Genomic DNA, 26,889 nt, shown 5'->3' with positions numbered 1-26,889 from the left:
TGACCCACTACCATGTTTAGCTGTAGAAAAAAAACCTTAAACTATCTTTTTCCAACTTGAAATTTTATGACTTTTCCTAAAGAAAAATCTTTCCTACAAAGATTGTCTTATGGGTCATTTTTGACCCGTGAATTATAAAAGCATTTAAACACCAGAAAAAAGTTCAAAGGCCACACACACACACACACACACACACACACACACACACACACACACACACACACACAAAAAAAAAAAAAAAAGAAACTCCAGCCTAATAACACATGATCAGTTCTTAGGTCGGAGTTTCTTTGATGGGACCCTGAATCAAAGTACCCCAGTTGGTTGCTTGCTGAAGCCATGAATAGACATTTCAGTGCCCAACAGGTCCTGGATGAGATACTTTCAGGAGCTCTGGAGGAACAAGAGGATGAAGATGTATCTGAAGAGGAAGATGGGGAGGAATGCAACCCAGAGGATGATGCATCTTCAGATGAAGAAGAAGAGGAAATCCCTCACACTGACAGAGAGACTTTTTTGTCAAAGAACGGCAAAATTTGGATGGTCCTCATCAAATTCAGACAGCAACCAGGGAAGGACAGCAACATTAAACATCATAAGGATGACTCCAGGGCCAACAAGGTATTCGGCTGCCCATGTCCAGGACATTTTATCCACCTTTCTCCTGTTCATCACACCAGCCATCGAAAAAATCATCCTGGAAAACACAAATTTGGAGGGTTTCCGGAAATATGGAGAAAACTGGAAAAAAATGGATGAGATTGACCTGCGTGGCTACATAGGGATTTTGATGGCAGGAGATCAACCCAACCTGGATGTCAGGGAAGAAAAACAAGAGAAGGATGTTCCTTGAGCAGTTGGGAAAGGCTCTTGTCACCCCGTGTATTGAGAGAAGGGAGCGCCTGCCCCGCACAGAAGCCTCTGTAGCCATTGTGGAAGCTGTTCAGGGAATTTCATCTTGTCCTGATCCACCTGAGTCTGCAGCTGGGTCACTCAAAAGAAAAAGGTGCCAGTTCTGCCCCTGGAAGAAGGGCTGCAAGACAAAAGCTGTGTGCTGCACATGTGAGAAATACATCTGCAAAGCCCATTCACATGTTCGCACATACTGTCCTACATGTGCTAAATAGAGTTTATGTTGAATATTGTTCACAAAATCAAGCAACATTTTGCTGTTTTGTTAGTGTTATGAGAGAAATATTTTTATAATTCACTTCCTAAAAAATATCAAATAAAAACTATTGACAAAAAAGTTCCAGATTGTTGACTGTCTTTTCCCTTTCAATATAATTCATTCAGAAGTAATAACTTCACATTTATATTATAGCAATAATAAACCTCTACTATGTAAAAGAAAACTGTTGTGACAGTGTAATATTTTTCACTAGTGATCTTCTTGTATTGTGTAATAAGCTTTGGTAGGGCGGGTCATTTTTGACAAGGGGAGTCAACAGAATGTTAAGATCGCACAAGGGTTAAGGTCACAAGCACAATATGTTCTACATCTCTATTAACCGTATTAGTAATATTTAATCAAAACTACTTAGTACAATCATTATGGAATATATTGGGTTATCATTATCATCATTACTCATTGGTGTGGTAAATGGAGAATGTGATGGGAAAATTAAGTCCATACTATTGGTTTACAGTGGTGTCAGTCACTTATGACCTGCCATCTGCATCTCCCCAATAGAGTACAACTCCAAGTAAAGATGTTTCTGTGAAACCAAGAATGCCCACAACAGGAACGCTCACTTATCATTCATTGGCCAGTATGTCAGCAAAGTCCCAAACGCCCACTTTACTATCATAGACCACACCCAGAAAAATGTCAGCGAGGTGGGGCGAACTTAGAAGGTTTGGGCTGGAGGGATGAGAAGGAAACAGGCAAAAGTGCAGTCGGGATGACAGGAGAGGCAGTTGGCAAATTTCGGCTCGTTGATGGGAGTGGAAAGGATTCAAGATTCAGCTGCTGCTGAATCTAAGTGGTCTAAGGCGACAGCTGGGTTGGGCTGGAGCCTGGCCACAGTATGTGCAGATGTGGAGGAATCTACCTGGGGGTGCAAAACATCCACCTAAGTTAAAGTTGTTACAAATCATTTGGCCGTTGAGGTAGGACAGGCGTCGTCTATGACTATCGCGAGAACTGGAAGTAGTAACACATGGTGCGATGGTGGCTGTGGATGAAGTGGGGGAAAATAGTGGTTGCAGAAGTGGGAGTTTGTGTGAGAAGCAAACGTGATGTGGCAGGATGGGATGGGTTGCCACACACATCACATAGAAGCGATGCAAACGGCAAAGACACGGCAGTAGAGTTCTAGATCCAGAGCACCCCAGTAGCAAGCGATGTTCCATTGCTGTAGGCGGGCAGTGGCCCGTGCAGAAAATTGCCGATGATATTCATAAAATGCGGAATCCCTGAATTGGACGGCAAGATCGAGGATGATGGACAAGTAATCATCAAGGCCTGGGCCGGAGCAGAGTTAGGAACGTATTACATTTAATGTGGTAATATATATATATATATATAAAACACACATGTATATGTGTATATATGAGAGGGAACTTCTATAGTGGCTAGATGCTCCACCATATTCTGACAGCTGGTGTCACACCTGTCTATGTGGATGCCTCGCTTCCTCCCTCACTTCACGCCGCATTGCCACTTGAGTCTGTGAATTACTCTGGGGACTTCAGTTCCCATGGTTCAGCGGATGGTCACATGACTCCATCAACCAATGGGAACTCTTTGGTGTGCTCCGGGTCACCTAAATTTTAAGTCACAGCTGTTTTGTATCTGGACATAATCATTCAGTTAGTATATAAACCCAAGCTTTTGCATCTGCCACTTGCGAAGTATTGAAAACTCTTCTGTTACTTACTGAGCGAACTTCTTTTATGAAAGCCAACTCATGTATGACCATTTCTTACATTTCACTTGACTCTGTTTTTTGGATCCGGACTGCTAGTATTTGATACTTTTTGTTTTTGACCTCAGCCTGTACCTCACAATTCTTTAGATTGCCCTTTTGGTTGTGACTGCTCTCCCTTTACGGTGTGCTTTGCACTTTAACTTCTCAGAAGTAAAACTGTTCCTGCTAAAAACCCGCGAGCGTCTCTCCTGTTTACATAGCCTGACAGCTGGTATGCCAGATTGAAACAATAAATATGCTTTAGAGCCAAGGTAACAATTTCAATTCTGAAGGGCTGAAGTCTATCACAAGTAAGTCCCTGCTCAAAACACAGCTGTTTCAACTCAGTCGCTAGATAACTATGCTAGACACTAGACCTCCAGGACTGGAAATGCCCCCATTTTAGCAGAGCGTAATAGATTTTTTTGTACAAAATTTTTTTAGGCTTATGAAACTTATATATATATAAACCAGATTCCAAAAAAGTTGGGACACTAAACAAATTGTGAATAAAAACTGAATGCAACGATGTGGAGGTGCCAACATCAATATTATATTCAGAATAGAACACAAATCACAGATCAAAAGTTTAAACTGAGAGAATGTATCATTTTAAGGAAAAATATATTGTTTCAAAATTTCATGGCGTCAACAAATCCCAAAAAAGTTGGGAGAAGGCCATTTTTTACCACTGCGTGGCATCCCCCCTTCTTCTTACAACATTTAGATGTCCGGGGACAGAGGAGACCAGTTTCTCAAGTTTAGAAATAGGAATGCTCTCCCATTCATGTCTAATACAGGCCTCTAACTGTTCAATCGTCTTGGGCCTTCTTTGTCGCACTTTCCTCTTTATGATGCGCCAAATGTTCTCTATAGGTGAAAGATCTGGACTGCAGGCTGGCCATATCAGTACCTGACAGATCCTTCTCCTACATAGCCATGATGTTGTGATTGCTGCAGAATGTGGTCTGGCATTATCTTGTTGAAAAATGCAGGGTCTTCCATGAAAGAGATTACGTCTAGATGGGAGCATATGTTGTTCTAGAACCTGAACATAGTTCTCTGCATTAATGGTGCCTTTCCAGACATGCAAGCTGCCCATGCCACAAGCACTCATGCAAACCCATACCATCAGTGATGCAGGCTTCTGAACGGAGCGTTGATAACAACTTGGGTTATCCTTGTCCTCTCTGGTCCAGATGACATGGCGTCCAAGTGTTCCATAAAGAACGTAAAATCGTGACTCATCTGACCACAGAACAGTTTTCCATTTTGCCACACTCCAATTTAAAAGACCCCTGGCCCAGTGCAAACATCTGAGCTTGTTGAGCTTGCTTAGAAATGGCTTCCTCTTTGCACTGTAGAGTTTCAGCTGGTAACGGTGGATGGCACAGTGGATTGTGTTCACTGACAATGCTTTCTGGAAGTATTCCTGAGCCCATTCTGTTATTTCCTTGACAGTGGCATTCCTGTTTGAGGTGCAGTGACGTTTAAAGGCCCCGGAGATCACGAGCATCCAGTAGAGTTTCACGGCCTTGACCCTTACGCACAGCAATTGTTCCAGATTCTCTGAATCTTTTGATGATGTTATGCACGGTTGATGATGATAACTTAAAAGTATTTGCTATTTTACGCTGGGTAACACCATTCTGGTATTGTTGCACTATCTTTCTGCGCAGCAATGGTGGAATTGGTGATCCTCTTACAATCTTGGCTTCAGAGAGACACTGACACTCTGAGAAGCTCTTTTTATACCCAATCATGTTGTCAATTGACCTAATTAGTGTTAATTGGTCTTCCAGCTGTTCGTAATATGCTCAATTTCCTTTTTCCAGCCACTTATTGACACTGTAAAATTTTGAATCAAAATATGTTTCCTTTAAAATGTTACATTTACTCAGATTAAACTTTTGATCTGTCATCTATGTTCTATTACGAAGAAAATATTTCCATCTCCACATCATTGCATTCAGTTTTTATTCACAATTTGTTTAGTGTCCCTTTTTGGAATCCGGTTTGTATAAATCTCATAAGAAAGCAAAAACAAATGTGACACAAAAAAGAGAAGCTTGAGATCAGACAGGGAAGTAGGCATAAAAAGGTTACACTAAATATCAAGCAACACTGTATTGAACCTGAAGAGCACTTCCTCGGAACAAATCCTTCGGCATTTCGTTCCAAGCAGACAGAGTCCCAGAATTCCTACATGTCTACCCTTCCATAATAGTCAAATGGTGGAGTTTCAAGTTCACTGACTTTGTTCAAGAAACAACAATAAATGCATTTAGTACAGGCAGGACTAACTAAAATGTTGTAATTGTAGGCACGAACACACTCATGAATGTGATTTTATTACTACAATTGGCAAAGAATACTTAATATTTATAAAAGAACATCTTATTTTCATATTCTAACCAAATAAAGCATTCAATATTTAGTATTTAAACACACTATTCCTTTCAGACTAATGTAAAATAAAAAAAATGACACAAATCATTTAAATAAAATCAACTTAATATTGAGGTTTGGGAATCTGAACAAGCCGTGACCCTGAATGGAATAAGTGGCAAAGATGATGATGATGATGATGTTGATGATGATGATGATGATGATGATGATAATAATGATGAAGAATATGAACAAGACATTGGTTCAAATATTTCAAAATTTACCCACATTATTTCTGATCAGTGGACACTGAATGCTTAGAATTTGTTGAATTAAGACATTCATTGTTATGTTTTCATAGATTTATGTTGGATAAATATATGTTGAAAATAATATTAGTAATAATATGCTGAAAAATGCAAAATTATGCTAGATTTCACCTGCCAAGTTGAATACACCACTTTTGGGGAGGTGATCACCACAGTGAACACAGGAGAACTGGTAATGGTGATTGGTTAGAGCTTTAAAATGAAGGTAGCCATGCATTAAGCTGTTCTTACTTCTGCCCAAATGTCAGTTCGCAGTTTCGCTGTTTAGACTGTAAAATTCTGCAGGCAAGTTTGGTAAGCTTTTTCTTCAAAAATATGTACTTAATAGTCCTCTGCAAATCATAAATTTGTGGTGCAAAAAATGTTACTTCAGATCTGCATGAAATTACGCCCTCGTCCTCTTCAGACATCTTACTACCTCCTTCCTCAGTATCAACAGTGAAAAGTTCCTTGTGTGTCTGAAACAAATGACATTTGCCAACACATTTGTGAATGCAGAAGTGTCTGAGTTTTGAACATGGGCAGTGCCATGTGTTATTAACAGCATCATACATGACCACCACTCACTCAAACCTGCAAACCTCTACCTCTAAACCGGTAAGTTAGATTTGGCTCATAGACTGATATAAATTTCTTCTGGAAGAACTTCCTATAGATTACTCTTTACTAAATGGAATGCCTTTAGAATTTGTATCTTTTTGTAACCTGACACAGCCGTGTTTTCTTTCCTAACCAAATCACTTGTTTCTCCTAATTTCCACCCTCTTTCAAAAGCGTGGCTGTGCTGGACACAGGAGTGCAGTAGTTTAGTGAATGTAAATGATCACAATCAAATGAAATAAAACCGCTTCTTTACATAACTTCTGTATTCCTAATGCACGCATTCAAGACACATCCAAAGTGATGCTCGTGATCAATTGTTTTGCACATGAACTGGCACACTGTTGCTGTTAAATGATTTCAAGACAGCAAAAATTCCATTGCTGTGATCTACACATTCACATGCCAAGACGTGTGGTGCTGTTATGTCTTTTTTGACGTTTGTGTGCCGTCTTCTGTTATGCTGATTTAAATTACTTTTATTCAGCTCAAGATGACAAATTGAGCACTGTACTTTTGTAATTTGAGAGCGATGTATCTGAGCTTGGGGTTGTTCATGACAAATCTGTGCATGTGAAGGCTGAGTTGCTGTTGTCTGTGTTTCTGTGCCCAAAGAATGAGCCATATTTTTATGGTAGGTTTTGAGGTGGGTAGTGAGTTGTTTTTGTCTAGAGACAGTGATTTCACAATAGCATCAATGGAAATGGTCACTGCTCCTACACTCCAAATTGCACATAGGTCACAAAATCTGAAAAGAGTCAAATAAATTAATGTAATGCAAAGTGAATCAAGAACCCAGATGCCCAAATGTAACATCTCTAGCAAAGAAAGAATAATTTAGCTATTAATAACTAAAACATTTAAACGTAAATGATACACAAATCAGATACCATATAACTAAGTTAAGAGATTAAATTTAAGGTGACTTTAATTACATTTTCGCAACTATAAAAATTGAAGATACTAAGGAAAACCTTTAAAAGAAATGCATTCTGAATTAGCACTGCTGCATCATGAAACCACTGTTATGAGCAAGACGTCTAGTTAATTATTTAAAATGAAGTGCCAATTTTTCCACATATATACATACATGTAACTGCATGAACCTGCAGTCAGTGCATATCATTCCTAATGGTACCTATTAGCATTTTTTTCAGCATTATCTGTGCTATGACAAAGTCATACTCAATCATCAGCCTTTCCATCTTTAACTAATGACATTACACAAGAGAAAAACTTTTTATACTGGAGATGTACACTGTTTTAAGGTATTTAGAACTTCATAATCAGATTTCCCTATGTTTATTTTTGTTTCTGGTTGTTTGAAATGTGTTTTGGCCTTTCTTGATGTGCTCATATCACAATGTAAATGACTGATTCCATGTGCATTTCTAACTCCTCATTATGAAACTAGTGTTCTCCAGTGGTTAGTAGTAAGCTAATTCCTATTACAAAGAAAAAAACGCATTTGGTTTTAGCGTTTTTTCTTTCAGCATGGCCTACCGCTAAAGTTATGTGTGCCACCAGCTTGCAAAATATTGCAATGCTGATTCCTGCTGACTAGCTTTATCAACAAACACATGCTTATTGTCTACGCTATGAATATAAGTTAAGAAATACAAAAACATTTTAATGCAAAGAAGATGTAAATTTACAGACATCATGTGTGGGAATATATTTTTATTTATTTATTTATTTATTTTATTTATTTATTTTTTTGATGGCTGGAGGATTGATACCTTCTCTACTGGACAGGCCAGTGAAGAGTTTAGGTAGAGTGCTGCACTAAATGACATAGAGCCATAGTTTTGAACCTGTGGGCTGCAGCCACCCAGTGGCTGCATTAGTACTGCAAGGGAGCTGTCTTTCATAGTACACTAACAAGTCTGACAAACCTTGTAATGTTAGCTAGAGGGAATGAAATATTTCTATCTTATTGTGTGAGTTTTACCCACCATAGATAAATGGCTAAAAACCGAGTCTTTCACATGAAAAGATCCCGAGGCTGCACCACCTACAAGTGAGAGAAAGCCAAGCATAAACCAAATTGAAGAAAACACTGCAGTTAGCACCTAGCACATTAAATGATCTGTGTTTTGTGCTCAGAGGTCTTGTCTAATGATTGTCTAATGCTGTCTAATGCTGGTCTTTGACATCCTGTATATTTTATGTCTGCTTTTGTCCAGCTGTTCACACAGGTTCTTGCACCACTCCCTGGATTCCTTACTCAGGCCACTGCTACCACCTCTTCCGAACAAAGAAAACGTGGCTGGAAGCAAAAGACACATGTCGACGTGAAGGTGGAGATCTGCTGAGCGTTCTCAGTGTAGAAGAGCAGAGCTTTGTCATCTCACAACTCGGATACTGTGAGTTTGTGTGTGTTCTATCAGCTACAACTCCGTAGGATAAAATGGACAATGGCTGGCATGCATTCAGCATAAGTTCAGGTTGTTGAATTTGGTTTGAATCAGAAGAGAACACTATAAAGAACGAGGGGTTTGGATAAAACTGACCTCAGCTGTAGAATTCCTTACCAACTATCAGTTCTGTGAAGAAGATATAATTTAAACTCTCTGATATGCCTTTCTTATTTTTTCTTCCAATGTACACAGTGAAGACAGATGAAGTGTGGATTGGTTTAAATGACCTCAAGACTGCGATGCTCTTTGACTGGAGTGACCACTCCAGCGTCCCATTTGTCCTGTGGGATGTGAATGAGCCGAGCCACGATGCCACCTTTAAAGAAGACTGTGTTTCAATGAGAGGAGAGGTAACAAAATCATCACTTACACTGTAACACAGATCCATTTCCACTAAACTAATATTAATATAACGACTGAAATACTCGTTCTTAATGTTTTGCTTAATTTTGAGATGAGACAGTAATTTAGATAAATAATAAATCACAGCATAATTAAATCACATTACTAGCAAATAAGGGACACATTCCCTCCAGTAAATTTACCTGTGTCTGGTTCAGGAGGGAAAGTGGGCTGACCAAGTCTGTCAGAACAAGTATGGATACATCTGTAAGAAAAAAACCCATTTAAGTCCATCCACTAATGACACAGCTGTTACGAGCCCAGGCTGCAAACCTGTGAGTATTGGCTTCAGATTTTATTATTTGGACTATTTCTTTCTTTTGAACTGTGGTTGTAAGGAATTTTGTTAGTCATCAATATTTGCTTCACTAATCAATATCTTATGTTTCTTGACTTTTTAAGGGTTGGGTCAAGTACGGCTACTATTGCTATCAAACTGGAGCACAGACTAAAACCTTTCAAGAGGCCAAACAGATGTGTGAAAAGAGTGGATCTTATTTAGTCGACATTACAGACAGGTCAGAATTGTGTATTTAACACATAGGTTTTTGTCCAAAAGGCCACATAGAGAGTGTTTCAGAGCATATCTTTGTCAATAAAATTAGGAATAGGACATGCTACACCTTTGTAATACTTGTGTGTACTGCTGGAATATAAGTGCACCATTTGGGGCTGGAAAAATCTGCATAGATTTAATAACATTCAGTCAGAAGATCTTTAGTGAGGTCAGGTATTCATGGACTAAATTTGTGTCTTTTTTTATTATTCTGTCAACTTCTTTTTTCTACAATTCTTCTTCTTCTTCTTCTTCTTCTTCTTCTTCTTCTTCTTATTATTATTATTTATTTATTTTTTTTATTGATTGAGGTTAAAGAAATGGTGCATCATGCAAAAGTGTGTTCTGCTCCAAGGCTTGTACTGGGTGTACTAGTGTGCACCTGAGATGATGAAGTTTGTTGCGGTTGATGGTTATAATATGGAATGAAGGGCGTATTCCAAAAGAGTGGAGGAGAGCAGGCAGTATCCATATCCCTAAGGAAAACGATGCTTAGATGCCTAGCATGGAGTGGGGGTGGGGGTAGGTCTGGGATGTCAGAGTTCACTGTTGAGCCTTCCAGAGGTGTCATGGGCTTAATTCATCAAAACACCAATGAGGAGAGGTGCAAACCTGATTACCCGTGGGGTAGAGTTAATGATGCAGTAGGTGGACCAATGAGTAACCTTAGTTGTTAAGGGTAGCTGGTTGCTAATCGGATCATAAACGGTCACAGCAAGCTTAATGGGTAGGTGTAGGATCCTATTTCATTTAAATGTTTCTAACTTAGATTATAAGTATAACGTTCACATACTACTCATAAAACATGTTTTATATTATCCTGAAAATGTTTCCTCCTCACCTGCTGCTTTTCAATCCATTTGTGCTTGAAACCAGTGTTTATGAATGCTTAAAATGCTACACATTTGTAAATGTGTAGGGAAAAAAAAAGTGTCCCTGTCCAGTATGCTAGTCTTTCTTTCTATCTGCTCACAGCAGAGAAAAGCATCTATTGGTTTTTACACAACAAACAGACCTCCAAAATTTGAAAAACATGAACCAAGATGAGGATATTGTTCTATTCCTGCTCCATAGGCAGGTAATAATGAATTATTTTGCCAGAGATGGACCTGTCTCTCTCAAAAAAAAAAAAAAAAATGAAAACTTAGGATACAAATGAGTTTCTGTGATAATTCAAACAGTGATTAAAATCTTACAAACAAATTAAAATTCAGCCATATAAACAACAATATTTTTTCTCATCAAACATCCTGTTTCACCTTAAAAGACACATAGCTTCTGAGTGTAAACAAATGAAAGAACAGTTTGCTACAGTCTTATGTTCCCTTTAAAAGCTCTTTTGGACAGACGTTTATCTGGAGTAGTTTAGTCAGCAGGTTATTGATAGTGTAGTGAAGTGGTAAGAGATCTGATCAATGCCCTGCAGTGAGTGAAGTGAGTTTTGTCACTGTGACATAGAAACAAGCTACTTATTGAAGGTCTATAATTTGAAAGAAGGAATTGACAATTTGTAAGCATGTTTGGTGCAATTTTCAGAGCTCAGTCTATTTAATTCTTACTTTATTTATTACCCAGAGTGTTGTATGAAAGCAATAGAACACTCCAAGTTGTGGATTATTGTGAAATAACAGCATGGATAAGATGGACTCCAGTAGTCACTTTCTGCTCATGTTTGTGCTGCTGCACAGCCGTGCTGTTATTTCACGATACACACTCTCTCTCCTGTTCTGTCACTGTTTAGCAAACAGAATTATGTTCATCATTGAAAACACTGATTTTTTTTTACCTTTTGTAAGACAAGTGTTGCTTTCGAAAATAGTACTTCACATACTGTATTACTCACTGCAGACTGCAGTTCCTGCAGTTTTCAATTTTTGAGAAAACCTGTTTCAGAAATACAGATCATATTTGATTAGTTTTTTTCCCTTGCAGGATTGAAAATGCATTCCTGGTCAGTCTGATTGGAGCACGATCAGAGAAGCACTTCTGGATCGGACTGTCCAACCAAAAGAATAAACACATCTTTGAGTGGACAAACACTAGCAAAGTTTTGTTCACACACTTCAATGCTGGAATGCCAGGTAAATCTACAGATATAATGTGAGACACTTCACATAGTCTGAGCGGAGTGGAATGAACCATTTGAGATGTAACAACAGAACAAACTACATATACTACAAAATCAAATTATAATATAATTGATTCAATTATATTTTATTCAGGGTACTACTGAATGGGGTGCATACAGTTTTTGGTACAGGACCCATGAGATTTTAGTTGTGCCACTGTGTGAAATGGAACACATGCTTTAAGTGATTGGCTGTAGGAATGAACATAGTAAATTTTAAATGCCGCAGATTTTTTTTGTACAGTTGGTACAAATCTATTTTTAAAAGACAGGCGGGAAACAAGGCTGCGTTGCCATGACCACAGGTGTACTGGCTGGATTATGGGATGTGTTAAGCTGCTCTAATGCAGAGAAATACATCTGTAAGCAGAAAGCAGAGGGAGTGACCCCAACGCCAGCCCATCCAACGACTCCTCCTGCCAACTGCAGTGAGGGCTGGTTTCCACTCAGAAACAGGGATCAGTGTTTTAAGGTACAATAAATATGATTGAAGCTAATAATAACAATTAGGATGAGCCTGAATGAATTTTGCGTATTTGTGAACACCTGCTCTTTGAACTTTAGCACATTATTAGGGAGTTTGTCCATGGTGGTGCAGCAGTAGGTGTACCTACCATACAGTTAAGGTGCCATTTGAGCCTGTGTTCAATCCCTGTCTCAGGTTACTGTATGAGGTGCTTATCCTGTTTATCCTACAAGCAAAAAATAATTGTAAATGTAAACTGTAAATTCCTTAAAAGTATAAAATATTTTTTAGGCTGTGTTTGTTGTTGTTTTTCATTTTCTGCAGTTTCCCAGCACTGATTTGAATTTGTGATTTAATGTGCTTCTTAAAGCTGTTTGCAGTTTCCCCACTCCAAAAGAAGACCTGGTTTGAAGCTCTTGCCTTTTGTCGAGAATTGGGAGGTGACTTGCTCAGTATCCACAGTCCTATCAATATAGAGACCAAGAACTTGCAAGAGTAAGTATAGGATGTTAATAACAATATAGATAAAACAATTTTTAAAACCTTCATCAGTCGTTCAGCTTGGTAATGATGATTTTTTCTGAGAAACTACGTTTGTGTTTAAGGAAATGGACCTAGACATACAGTCTTTTTACAGATATTTATGTTTGCAGTTCACTGGACCCATGGATTGGTTACAGCATCCAGGATCCCACTGTTGGTTACACATGGAGTGATGGCTCAGCTGTGAGTGTGGTTTAAATGAAATAATTCCTCATAGGGAATGCTAACATTTAAATGTAATATTTTGTCTTTAAGTCATCCTATGAAAACTGGTTTTATGGCGAACCAGACAACTACAACAACATTGAAAAATGTGCTACAATGTATTTGTCCCTGTGGCCTTACTCGAGAAGAGAATGGGATGACCTACAATGTGATCACAGAACTGACTGGTTTTGTGAGATTCAAAAAGGTAACACAAATAATATATATTTTTTCAGATTTATGGAAATTAACAAAGCACATAGAGGTTATTTTTATAGCCCAATTATTGCACAGAAGTATTATCTAGTACTGTTAATACACTAACCTGAGTATCATTTAGTTTATTCCATTTACATTCATGAAATTACTTTCAGGTATAAAAATATTTTTTTTCAGAATCCAAAAATTATTTAACCAATAATTTCACAAGGACTGTGAAAGACTGGTGACACATCCAGGGTGTGTTTCTGCCTTGTGCACAGTGATTCTTGGTAGGCTCCGGATACACAATGACCCTGAACTGGAGAAGCACTTACAGAAAATGAATGAATGCATTAATATTTCAATACATTAATTAATTATTTAAATACATTATTTAATTCCTGTTGTTTAGTTTTGTTCATCCTGCTTCCACTTTGATTCTTCCATCCTCCCAATCTATACGCTGCTTCCAATAGAGGCACTTATTGTTTTGCATTTCACATTCAAGCATTTTCTAGGGATTCAGGTGTATGCAGCAGATCATCATAAGTTCTTAACTTATGCAGACCAGTGCAAACTAACTACAAGCATGAAAACACTACACCACATTAGCTTTTGCAAGCAAGGATGGGTCATAGGTCACTTGGTGATAAACTTTGTTAGAGAATTGTTAGTAAGCGCAATGGGAAAACATCAAACTACCATGATGAATAAGGGCTACATGGGCTCTGGCCTACTTTGGAAAGTCTTTGTCCCTAATAGCCAACCAAAGACCCAATAATGCATAGGTTTTTATTTGTGTTTGCTATTAAGATGGTGTATTTTCCTAGAAATTCCATATGTATGTAGGGCAATTCCGGGGCTGATTCTGCCCAAGTCACAATAGCATGGCTTCACACACTTGGATTGCATGTACTTGATTGGCCTGCCTGCATACCAGATCTATGTGCCATTGGAAATACAGGTGCATCTCAATAAATTAGAACATCATCAAAAAGTTAATCAATGTCAGTAATTCAGTTCAAAAAGAGAAACTCATATATTATATAGATTCATTACAAACAGAGTGGTCAATTTCAAGCATACATTTTTTAATGTTGATGGTTATGGCTTATACCCAATGAAAACCCAAGTCATTATGGCAGAAAAATATAGTACAGGAACCTTCGCCTCATCTCTAGCCTCCACTGCCGGTGTATGGAGCCCCCGTGTAGCGGTGCTATAACTTTACAACCTCTTCTCTCTCTCTCTCTCTCTCTCTCTCTCTATATATATATATATATATATATATATATATATATATATATATATATATATATATATATATATGTATATTTATTTATATTTCACACACTTGCACACACTTGAACATGAGTGATATCCCACTCTCAATCCATAGGGTCATTGGCCCAACCTTTGCTGTTATAACAGCTTCAACTTGTCTGGGAAGGCTCCACAAACTTTAGGAGTGTTTTTACGAGAATTTCTGTCCAATTCTCCCAGAAGCACATTTGTGAGATCAGACACTGATGTTGGACAAGGCCTGGCTCACAATCTTCACTTTAATTCATCCCAAAAGTGTTCTATTGGGCAGAGCTCAGAACTACAGTATCATGCTTGGCCATGCATGGATTCCGTTTTATCTCAAATTAACTCTGCACCTACTTTTACCTCCCACAGAATCACTGACCACCTATTCCTTCCTCAGACTCATATATCACTAATATTCTACATTCACATTACTATAACCCCTTCATCTGTCATTAGTTCATTTTTACTTTTGTTCTGTTGACTGTTGTGTCTGTTGTGTCTCTGGTGTCGACCCGAGAAGTATGGGTTCCCCGTATGAGTCTTGGTTTCTTCCTAGGTTTCTTCGTGTGCTGAGGGAGTTTTTCCTTGTCACTTTTGCCCTTGGTTTGCTCACAGGAGGCTTATACCCGGATCTCTGTATAGCTGCTTTGTGACAACTTTCTGTTGTGAAAAGCTCTACATAAATAAAATTTGATTGATTGATTGTAATCTGTGCAGACTACTCAAGGCTTTCCACATCAAACACATGTCTCGAATGACCTTGCTTCATTATTTGCCAAAATTGTCAATTGTCCAAAATCTCTTGGTATGCTGAAGCTGTAAGAGTTCCTTTTACTGGAACTAAGGAGCAGAGCCCAACTCCTGAAATACAACCCCACATCCTAATCAGCATGATTTATTCCACTGTATCCACTTGGATGCAGCTGCTTGGCCATGGAAACCCATTCCATGAAGCTCTTTTTACGCACGGTTCTTGAGCTAATATAAAGGCCACATGATGTTTTGAGGCCTGTAAGAATGTTCATTATTTTGGATAGGATTGCTTTTCACTTGTGTGTAAACAGAGAATTTCATGAGAATGTTGATTAGTGGATTTGATGTTAAAACAATTTTTGTTTTCCTCTAGGAGTTACACCAAAGGAAGTGCAGATTATGGAGCAAAGTAAGTCTGAAATCGGCTGTTTATTACTTCAATTCCATGAGATTTCCAAGAATTTCAAAGATAATTCTGTTGTTTTTTTTTTATTTCTCCTGCAGCATACAATAAAACAGATGATGGATGGATTATATTCAAGGAGAGTCAGTATTATTTTAAAAGTGGTTATGACTCTATGGAAGAAGGACGGAGGTTCTGTAAGCACAGACACGGTGAGCTTGTGGTCATCAATGATGAAGAAGAAAGGTTGTTTGTCTGGCATCAGGTAAAGTGAACCTTGTGGTGGCATTTTAATATTTTAAAATAAGACTTGTTGATATCTGCATGTTTAAATAGTGAATTACTTTGTGTTTTTTTATTTATTGTTTTATATTTTTGTATCTTTTAGTCAAGGTTAAGTTATAGTGAGGTCTTTATTGGCATGAAAATTGATCTGGATAAGTCATTAATGTAAGTTATTGCCAGAACTCTCACATTTAAAAGCATATTTAAAGTATGATTAAAACAAAAATAAACATAGCATGTGTTTCTGTTTAAGGTGGATGGATGGATCTCCAGTAGTATTCCAGGCATGGGAAAAAAACGAGCCGGCTTTTTTGAATGAAGAGGAGAACTGTGTGAAGATGACTGTGTTTCAAAGTCAGTTGTGACAGTGGAAAATTCTAGATAAACATGAAGTTAAACTTATTAAACTCACATATTTACTATTACATAAACACCAACACGTGCTGTGTACACTCAGAACCCTAAATAGTACAAAGCTGAGCAATTATTTTTGTAGATATTTAATTGTTTACATTTAGCTCTTCACAAAATCCAATTGCTGGGCTACATATAGTTTACATCTATGCATAAAGAAAATTATACACGGAAATGATAACTTTCACTTTCAGATATATGTATTCTAGATTAGTAAAACATTTGAAATATAGAGAATAGGATTTAATTGTATAAATGATAAATCAGATCATTTTAACTAACTGCGTTTCGAGATGTTTGAAAATTATTTTGTCCAAGTAATACATCATTATTTCCTCCAGGGCTTTGGCAAAGTGTGAACTGTGGTGATTATAACGAGATTGTCTGTAAACGTAATGGTACTGTCCCAGTCAACTCCACTGCTGCCCCCACTGAGCCGCCTCAAGGAGGCTGTCATGAAGGCTGGGTCAGATTTCAGAAAAAGGTTAAAGATGATGTTTGCTCCCTTCATATGTCACACAAGCTCATATGATTTAGGTCTATGTCATGGTTTTTGTGTGCATGTGCTGCAATGAACAAACACATTAAGCCACATTACAGAGGGAAATCAGTGCAGCCACAGACCAGTCAGAACACTTATGCTAACACACAACATCCACACATTTACCTGTTTCACTCTTAAAAATAAAGCTGGTACAAAAGGTTCTTTGAGAAATGTCATAGAAAAAAACGCTATAGTTCCATAAAGAACCATGTTTGTTTCATAACCCTTTAGAATAAGACAACCTGTTTATAAATTGTTATTAATTAGGTTGTAAACACATTAAAATTCATTAATAGTTGTGTGATTATGAAAGAAATTTGTTGTTTACAACCTAATTAATAACCAATTTAAAAACAGATTTTAGTCTCATTTGAGTGTGAAGAATCTTTTAAAGGTTTACAAATCCATCACTAGATATTAAAGTTCTTTACCAATTTAAACATTATTAGCAAAACTGGATCTTCTTTGCCATCACTTAAAAAAGTTATTGTAGCTGGTTTATTTGTAAGGATGTTGGATTGTGATGTTCTGCGCAGTGTTTTGTTGGGTATGCGTGTTCTTGTGGACACTTTAATGTGTTGGTTAATTTTTACAGTTTTTTTTTTGATAGAATGTCTCTTTATTGAAACAATTGGGTGTGGCATGTAACATATTTATATGTTTTTTATTTATAGTGTTACAGAATACAAACGGACAAGCAAACCTGGCTTAAGGCCAGAAGTTACTGTAAGGACTTTGGAGGAAATCTGGCATCAATAACTAATAAACTTCAACAAGGTCAGAGATCTTTCATGTTCAAAACTAACATGTCATATCCTATTAATTTGATTACTCCTCTTCAATTAACCACCCAGTGAGATACAGGAGATTGAACAAACAAGGCTAGGCAAGGACTCTTTTGCTGGAAGGTTATTAGCTTAGGGATTCTGGGGTAGCATGTAAATATTAGCGTGAAGATTCATGTCAGGGTGCCATAAAAGCTAGAAGTTAACATATCAGCAGCCACAAGGCCAATCGCTCTGACATTTGGCATGGTGCTTCTGTGGACAGGGCTATAAGTAGACAATTAAGGACATTTCGATTCTGTCAAAATTGTAATTGTCAATGGCCAGTATCTAAAAAAATAAACCCTAAGTGGGTAGAGTTTAATATATTTATTTAGCGGTAAACCAAACAAATCAAGCCCATCTGGGAACGTATTTGGTCGACTTATGAAAGGCCTTACTGTGAAGGAGCATGTCCAAACAAAGCACATATAGGAGGTGCTACTATAAATGTTTGAAGAGGCTTTTTTTCTGTTTTAGTGCCACCTAGGGATGCAGTTGCACCAAAACTAATCATGTAATCGGATCCCCACAATAATCAAGTGTGTGACGTTTTACAATATTACATAGCGCTATCTGGGTCAGAATTACTGAGTTTCTGTGTCCATCGTAATGAAAAGAGTGTAACAATGCTCATTCTTCGAACACCACAGTATTTACGAGCAATGGAGAGAGAGCAAATAATGACAAAAAAAAAAACAAAACAGAGCAGGCTAGCACACACGTAGCTCCTTAGCAAGAATAGCTAAGCTATAAACCAATAGATTCTCGTTTGGAACTCTTCACAAACGTGGCACAAGCACTCTTCAGTATTAACTATAATTACCGAGTGGGCAATTCGTGTAATAACTGACAGAAGATAGCTGTGTTAAGACTTTTTTTGGCTTAACTTTGTTTCTATCATGTTTTACCTGCCGTGCCCCTACCCTCCCACATTTCTCACTCCTTATTGTGTAAATAAGGTATTGTGTAAATAAGGAAGCTACCAAACAAACCAATGAAATGTAAACTACATCTTGGAATTACATATACAGGTTATTCCATTCTTATCTTGGACTTGGACCAAATGAATAATTACTTATTTGTTTTATGTTAGTAATAGAGCTATAATTTTAACCAGGGAGATATATATATATATATACTTACACAAGATAAGAGATAACGAGAAGGCAGGGCAACAAAGGAGGCACAGGTGCAATCACTGATGACAAGGTGGGGCTAGGGCGGAGACAAGGGAGGAAACAGTAACAGAACAAATACAGAACAAATGAAAAACAAAGGAACTCAGACACAAACAGAGCAGGAACACACAAAACAGGGCAAATGTGTGACAGAACCCCCCCAAACATGCAACTCCCGGGGCATATAGACACAGAACCCTCCTCCTCTTTTGTTCCTGTTTCAGTCTGCATCCCTCTGCCTGTTTCCTCCTTAGTCTCTGTCCCTGTTCGTGTCTGTACCCTTTTCCTATGCCCAGTCCTGTCCCATCACTGTTCCAGTCCCCAGTTCAGTCCCCATATTTGTGCAATGTGCAGTCCACAGTACAGTCTCCTTTTCCTGCTTCTGTCCTGTTTCCACACCATTCCAGTGTTTCATCTTCTGTTCAGTCTCCGGTTTCTGCTCCTGTCTAGTCCCCAGTCTCGTCTCCTGTTTCAGCTCTGGTTCCATCCCCAGTCCGGTCTGCTTGTCCTATCTTGTTTCCAGTCCAGTGTTTTGTCTCTGGTATGTGCCCCTGTCTTGTCCTGAATCCCATCACCTGTTTCTGCTTATGTCATGTATTTTTCCCAGTCTCCCAGTCTAGTCTCCTTTGTTGCCCTGCCCTCTTGTTACACAAAAGACAAGGGACTAGCATATCAATGAACCAACAGGTGACTGGACTGGAGCTTAGACAAGGTTGGACAAGGTTAGGAAAAGAGACTGGACAGGAGACAAAACACTAAACTCTAGGAGCAGCAAGCAAGTCCTGCAGTTAGGTCATCAGGAACAGGGGGCCTTGCGGTGATGTCCTTGGGAACAGGGAGCACTGCGTTGACATCCACAGAGGCAGGAGGTCCTGCAATAATGTCCATGGAGGCAGGTGCTTGGGCTGCTCTTAGGGCAGGTGCTGTGGGTGATCAAGGGGCAGGTGTTCCTCAAAAAACAGGTGCTGGAGCTGTTGCGGGTTCAGATGGTCCAATGAGCGCATTCATGAGGAAATCCTATAAGTTTTTTGACCAAGGATCCTCATGATGTGCACCCTTTTTAGCCTCACCTGCTTTCACTGGCTCCAACGGCCTCGGGTTATGGAGGGTGCCGGTATCTCCACGAAAAGGAAACAGGCCTTTATATATATATATATATACAGGAGAATACCTGAAAGAGATCATGTTTGATCACAGAGGTGTTTTGACAAAAGCGTGACAGATATTTTAAAGAGACACCAGTGAACTGTGTTAAAAAGGGGAGTAGTATATCGTTTTTAAAATACAGGTTGCATTCTGGTAAACTTAGTGTAGCATATTCTGCTCTGTCACTGTTTCCTGACCCCAAGTAAAAACCCAGACAGTGCCCAATGTCAAATAATCAAAACCCTTTGACATTTGAGTGTTCTGTGTATGCTGTGCATTGCCTGGTTAACCACTCGTTTACCAGGTTTTATTCTCTCCCTTTGTTGATTTAGCTTTCCTGACCTTGAATATGATAGAAGACACCCAGGATTTTTGGATTGGCTTCAGTAATTTGGCAAGCGGAAGATTTACATGGACAGATGGCAGTCCAGTCAGATTCACAAACTTTAATGAATCAAGACCCTACTATTATAATTTGGTATGTCACTCATTGATTTTTGAACGCATTCACAGATATTTGGCTTTAAGCATGTGTTTATCATGTATATTTCATAAGCATGAACACTTAACATGTCAACAATATATGGTGATTATATTGTTTCTTATATTCACCATTATTTTAGCTGATACTTTTTTATCTTAAGATTTATTCTTTGTTTGTATGTGTATGTGAAAGGATTTTTAACTGCGTAATCTTGAATAAGATCCTGTCTGTGTTTAAAAGGATAAGAAATGTGTTGCTGTGGGAAATCAGCAAAGATCACAGCCTGGACAATGGGTGGAAAAAGACTGCAATGATACAAGTGGCTTTATTTGCAGTCAACCTCTAAGTAAGATTAAAAAAGCAATTTGGCTACTCAGGCGTACTCTTAAATAAACAGTAATTGTTCACTGATATTCAAAAATCTGGACACATTTCTTATGAAAAGGTTTTCCTTATTTTACTATTGATAAAGGCATCAAACCTATGAACATATGTATTTTAGATTATTTTAGAAAGTCATTGTCCTTTGCTCTGAAGCTATAACCACTCTTGGATTATATATTTGGAAAATTTGAATGCATGGGATTATTAAATTTAAATATTTCTTATGTGTTTTCTCCATTTTTCAGATTCAGATTTAGGCATCCCAACCCCCACAGAGCTGCCCAAAACCTTCATCACAATTGGAAATGCTTCTTACCTGATCGTTCAAACAAACCTGACCTGGGGAGAAGCGAAACAATACTGTGAGTCTCAGGAGGCAAAACTGGCCAGCATTCGAGACCTCTATGCTCAATACTACATTGAGCTGCAGATATATAAACTTGGACAACCCCTGTGGATCGGCCTTAACAGTCAGGAGGTAGGACTAAATTAAAATTACTAAGCATAAAATGTATGACATACTCCTGATGTAACAAAATTATATTAATAATCAAAAGAGTACAGTACAGAACAGAGTACACTTGCTCTTCTTTTCAGCTTCAACCCACAGGTTTTCAACAATTTAACTTTGTTATTTTTTTTTTTCTATACAATTTTTTTTATTATTATTAATTTTCATCTCACCTGACGAGAGAATTTGATTCAATTTAAAGCTCCAGTAGCCTTCAAAACATACCAACATAGAAAGTGCTTCTGGAAGGGAATAAAATGTGCTATGTGGGGCTTATAGTTGAGGTTAAATCCACTTGCATATCGTTTCTAAAGGTGGTGTCTAAACGTATTTCTGGAGCCGGATTCAAAATATGCTTAAGTCCACTTCCAGGAATGTAGGTATTTTTAATACCAGCTACGAGTGAAAACACCTTTCTCTTATGTCATTTACATGTTCTCTAGTCATCCATATGAAAGTAAATATTTGGCCTATGTAGCAGCTTGTATTTAAAACCTAGCTGAAACAGGTGAAATAAACCCTTTAAATATTCATGAACATAGATAAATGAACAAAAAGTTTTATTGAAATGGAAACACTTCATTGATATTGTGTGTGCATGAAAATGTTTTGGGTGTTAACAACATTGACATGGCTTAGTTACAAGTACAAAATTTTGTATTTGAACATTTATAGATGAATTTAGATTGTGTTCATAATTTCTATGTGACATTGAATTAATTGACCTTCAAAAATTAACCAAGGCTGCTATTAATTATGCTATATTTCACAGTTGACTTTTTGGTGTAAAGCAATGCTGGTCAATGTTTGTTATTGAACAGACACATGGATATTTCCTGTGGATTGATAACTGGCTGTTGAATATGGAGAGGTGGAGTAATAGTGAACCGAAGAAGGACCAGCCCTGTGTCTATGTGGATGTAGATGGAGGGTGGAAAACTGCCAAATGCAATGAAACCTTCTACAGCCTGTGTAAGAAGTCAACAGGTGAGTTATGTTAAGCAGCTCTGGATGATGTAAACAACAAAATAATCTATTGTCTTTTTAACCCGGAAATGCAGATAAGATTAGTGGCTAATTTGGAGTTATGATTTAGTCTTTCACTCATGAACAGGAAGAAAGGATTGAATGAGAAATCTGTAAATTATGGGATAAAGTTTAATTAATTTCATGTGTGTGCTTGTTGTAAAAATGTTGGGTTTTTCCCTTCGTGTTAACACTGTATCTCTTCTAATCTGTAACAGTTAATAATTGTATCAATTTTAAATGTTAAATAAGTGATGTGAATGTATTCTTTCATTGTAAACTTTACAGAAATTGCTCCAACTCCACCAGCTCAGTATCCAGGAGTGTGCCCTGAGCTAACTGAAGAGAGACCAATGATGACATGGCAGCCTTTCAAAGGGCACTGTTATTCCTTTGTTTTAGATTCAAATTCATGGGACTCAGCAGCTAAAATTTGTAGCCAAAGAGGTGAGAACAACATCATAATGATCTTAAAAACTGTAGCAAAAACATTATACACATCAACTCCTTGTTTCTGCACTCAATGCCTATTTTATCAACTTCACTGACCGCACAGGAGCACTCTGTACTTCTACAATTACAGACTGTAGTCCATCTGTTTTGTCTGAGGAATTTGTTAGCCACTGGTCACCCTGTTCTTCAATGTTCAGGACCCCACAGAACACGTATGATGTGGACGGTGGATCTCACAAAGTGCTGCACTTACATCGACGTTGTGGTGCTTTATTGTGTGTTGTGCTGGTATGAGTGGATCAGACACAGTAGTAAGGAAATTTGTGTTTGTAGATTATTTCTTTGTTGTAACAATGCTTTTTGGCAATAAATCTAATAAAGTTGGAAAGCCTGTTAATTTCCATATTAAAGGATGAGAGTATTTAGCTATTTTTTTCATGGTCACAGTCCACATAGTCAGCTTTACTGCTCATCCCACAAATGTATGTTCCTTATGAATGTGGCACCATTTCAAGGGGAACTTTACAGGCTTTCCAACTGTATAAGATTTATTGCCAACAAGCATTGTTACAACAAAGAAATGATCTACAAAACACAAATTTCCTTACATTCTGTGCCATATTTATAATACTGTGGTGTCACATCTGATGGTAGCAAGTCTTATTTCAGCCACTAGACTCTAATAAAAAAGTAGAATTGTTACTGCTTTCATTTGGGAGAACTGCAATGTGGCTATAGTGGGTAATGATAAAAACTAAACACTTATGTTACTGATTGGCTTTATAGAACGTGATTGACAATAAAAAAGGCAGAATGCTCACTTCCAGTTTTCCTGCGGCTGAATTCAGTGCCAGGGCCAAGAATAAACAGATAGAATCACATGAAGTAATGGCAGTCTTCTGTTAAAAAGCATTTCAGAGTAGGGTCCTTGTGAGCAGTGGAGTAGACAATGTGCTTTTTCACATTGACAGATTCAAATAACACACAGATATTTTTCATGAATAGGAAGCAAACTGATTTCAAGTTGGTGGAAAAGGACTAACAGTTGTTACCCAGAGTTTTGGAAATGGAATACAAAGTCATTGTAAGGGTCGCGGTGGGTCCGGAGCCTACCCGGAATCACTGGGTACAAGGAGGGAACACACCCTGGAGGTGAAGCTAATCCTTTACAGGGCGACACACACTCTCACATTCACATCTATGGACACTTTAATCGCTGTTTTATTTTTTTAATTTATTTTTAAACATGTCTATTTTATTGTGGAAAATATGTAAAAATGTAAAAACAAAGCAATTTGCTTGACAGTAAATATGTGAAAAACATTATCAGTGGAATATCTGGGTGTTTTATTGTTTAGTTTTACTATTATAGAGATAGAAAATGGAAAACAGTACAAGTCACAGTATAAGTCAAGAACAACGGAAAAGCAATTTCTTATATCTTTGTCACGGGGACGTGAAGGGTGGACTAACGGAGGCGGACACACTCGCTACAACACAGATAATTTATTATAGAAATAACAAAACAAACGAACTTGAGGAGACACACGAAATAACACGGCATAGAATATAGGAAAAGAACACGAAACAACACTACAGGACTGGGGCATGAAACAGGCAAGAGACCGAACGAGAAACGAGAAACAAAACAACAACAACAACAACAACAAATGACAAGGAATGGTTACGGCACAACTGGGATAGGAAACAAACAATACAAATGACCGATAACAGTAAGTGACAACAACGGAACTTATATACATGAACAAACAAGAGACACCTGACACAGATAACGAGGGAAAATGACAAGGAGGCGGAACAAAGGTGGAGCTAGGGTGGAACGAGGGCGGAGATACGAACAACAACAAACAGACAGAGCCACATGGCAGGGGGAAATAAACAGGATTGGGCTAGGATGTGACAATTTTCCAACTATTAAATAATACATTTTCATAGATACTGATAGTTAAATGTTTTATGTTTTGTATAAAGGAAGAATAATCATTTATTTTTAAATGATTGTTTTTTTCCCCAGGAGCCAGTCTTGCCAGCATTCAAGACATGGAAGAGTCATCATTCATAGAGAAGTACATTAGTTTTCTTGGAAATAATGAGGAAAAATTCTGGATAGGTCTTTACAAAACATTTGGAGGTAAATACAAAAGTATTTAAAGTATGAAATATAATAATGGATCCCAAAATAAATTATTTTTTAGGGTTGGGCTGATCATTGGCTGCTAATTTTGTGCAGTGTGAAAAAAAATCATGTTTCAAAACAATGTCTTTTGTGACACAATCGTGATTAAATCCCACTTTAAAGTAAATTAACAAGTTCAGTTTTCTGTTTGAATCATACAGGGCACTGGTTGTGGATAGACAACAATGTGGTGGATTACATTAACTGGGACGAACCTGGAGACAGCCGTGATGATGATTACCATGATCCTTATGAAAACGTCTGTGCTTTTATTTCTGCCAAAATTAAAAAATGGAGTAAAAGTTTGTGCAGATACCGTAATGCAAACTTTATCTGCAAAACTGCCAAAGGTAATTTGCCATGATTTAGCTTCCTGTAAAGTCAAATTTATTTAAGGTGACTGGTTTAAGAAAGTGGAGAACATTAACATGAGTGGTATAACAGATTTCTGTACAGTTGAGTTCAGTAAAGTTTTTCAGGTATTTGTTTAATTTCTTATACAAATGGTGAGTTATATTTGCTTAAAAAAGTAGGTGTTCTATATGTGTAATGTTATTTTAACATGGTTCTGAAACACCTCATGCAGCAATATCAGTACTTTAACACATCCCTGGTTATTTTTGCTGTGTTCGGGTGTTTGTTGGCAGGTTTATATATACCAGGTGGTTAACTAGTAAATAAGATTTCACTCAATTTGGGCTCTAGACAGAAGATCCACCTACTTTACACAAAATATCCCACAAAAGTGATTTATCACTGACCCACAACTTTGTTGTTAGCACTGTTTGAGTAGTGTAAAAATTTATCATATTTGATTTTTATCTACAGAAAACATGCATGAGTTGATTCAGACAAACTTGCCATTAAAAACCAAAACCACAGTTCTGAAATGTATTTTTACCTTTTTTTCAAATCTAGTTTTAGTCTATAATTGACTAATTGCAATGTATTACCCTTCACTCCTGTTGTCTTAAAGTCAACTTATCCTGTCTTAAACATTACACAACACAATGTTAACTAAAATACTCATTGTTCTCCTTCTGTTTTCTCCACAGTTATAAACCCAGCCCTTACAGTGAACAGCACAGGTGAGAGTCTGACACACAAACAAGCAGTCTCTGACAAATCCAAGTGTTGGAGTGCATTACTTTGCATTATAATAAAATGCATTTTTTGAAGAATTGTCTTGAAATATTCTTATTTCATTCTCTGATTTTCCTGCAGTTGCTTACGAAGTGCATCGTTCATACGTTGCTTGTGTGTCAGTGGTAGTGGTGATTGTTGTCCTGTCAGTGCTGGCTGGACTGGCATATGTCTACCGCAGGAATTCAAACCGACCTGTTGTTCTTCCCTCACTTGTGAACCCTCTGTATTATGCTACAAGATTCCCCCGATCAGAGGAGAAAGATACCAAGACCTTGGTGGAAAATAACGAATAGACCTACTTGTTTGTAAATGTGTGTATGTACATTTTGATTTCTATATATGTAATTAATTAAATGCATTTTTGTAATCAGGGATTGTGTTAAATTAAGCTGGGTCATTTAGACATTCAAACTCTCAAGGTGTTTTGAAATTGTATTTGGATTAACAGCTACATAAATGTAAATATTGTGTCATTCGTGCTTACTAAATAAAGTTCATCAGACTTTCTTTTAAATACATTTTGTTCAGTCGATTTATATATGTAAATATCTCTCTAGAACAACAGCACGTCACTGAGTTCATCATGCTTAGTGCCACCTATTGGCTAGAGTGGTATAAAACCTAACTAACATTGTACTGTGGAACAGTAGATCTGTTTTCTCTGGAGAGAGAGCTCCT

General features: G+C 37.7%; 1 protein-coding gene across 1 annotated transcript; it reads left to right on the top strand.

Annotated features, from left to right (window-relative positions):
* The first annotated feature begins 339 nt into the window (after positions 1–339).
* On the top strand, positions 340–26,657 carry LOC136706684 (macrophage mannose receptor 1-like). The gene is made up of 26 exons (XM_066680279.1): positions 340–621; positions 798–1,062; positions 8,416–8,595; positions 8,842–8,999; positions 9,210–9,326; positions 9,454–9,569; positions 11,540–11,688; positions 12,008–12,207; positions 12,572–12,696; positions 12,855–12,927; positions 13,000–13,156; positions 15,587–15,622; positions 15,718–15,886; positions 16,010–16,066; positions 16,155–16,255; positions 16,657–16,799; positions 17,534–17,636; positions 20,343–20,488; positions 20,735–20,840; positions 21,124–21,356; positions 22,211–22,376; positions 22,704–22,862; positions 24,904–25,020; positions 25,227–25,415; positions 26,121–26,153; positions 26,290–26,657. The coding sequence occupies exons 1-26, from the start codon at positions 340–342 to the stop codon at positions 26,502–26,504; spliced, it is 3,795 nt and encodes a 1,264-aa protein (XP_066536376.1). The 3' UTR covers positions 26,505–26,657.
* Positions 26,658–26,889: the final 232 nt, after the last annotated feature.

This window comes from Hoplias malabaricus, chromosome 9 (assembly GCF_029633855.1).
Source record: "Hoplias malabaricus isolate fHopMal1 chromosome 9, fHopMal1.hap1, whole genome shotgun sequence".
Classification (NCBI taxonomy): Eukaryota; Metazoa; Chordata; class Actinopteri; order Characiformes; family Erythrinidae; genus Hoplias; species Hoplias malabaricus.
Note: the sequence above shows the minus strand (reverse complement) of the source record. Positions and strands in the feature narration are given on the sequence as shown.

Bases quoted from the DNA above. Each gene is read 5' to 3' on its own strand.
- LOC136706684 (XM_066680279.1), top strand. From the start codon at position 340: ATGAATAGACATTTCAGTGCCCAACAGGTCCTGGATGAGATACTTTCA. The intron at 13,157-15,586 runs GTAACACAAATA...GTTTTCCTCTAG, and splicing joins GTTTTGTGAGATTCAAAAAG to GAGTTACACCAAAGGAAGTG. The intron at 16,067-16,154 runs GTAAGTTATTGC...TTTCTGTTTAAG, and splicing joins GATCTGGATAAGTCATTAAT to GTGGATGGATGGATCTCCAG.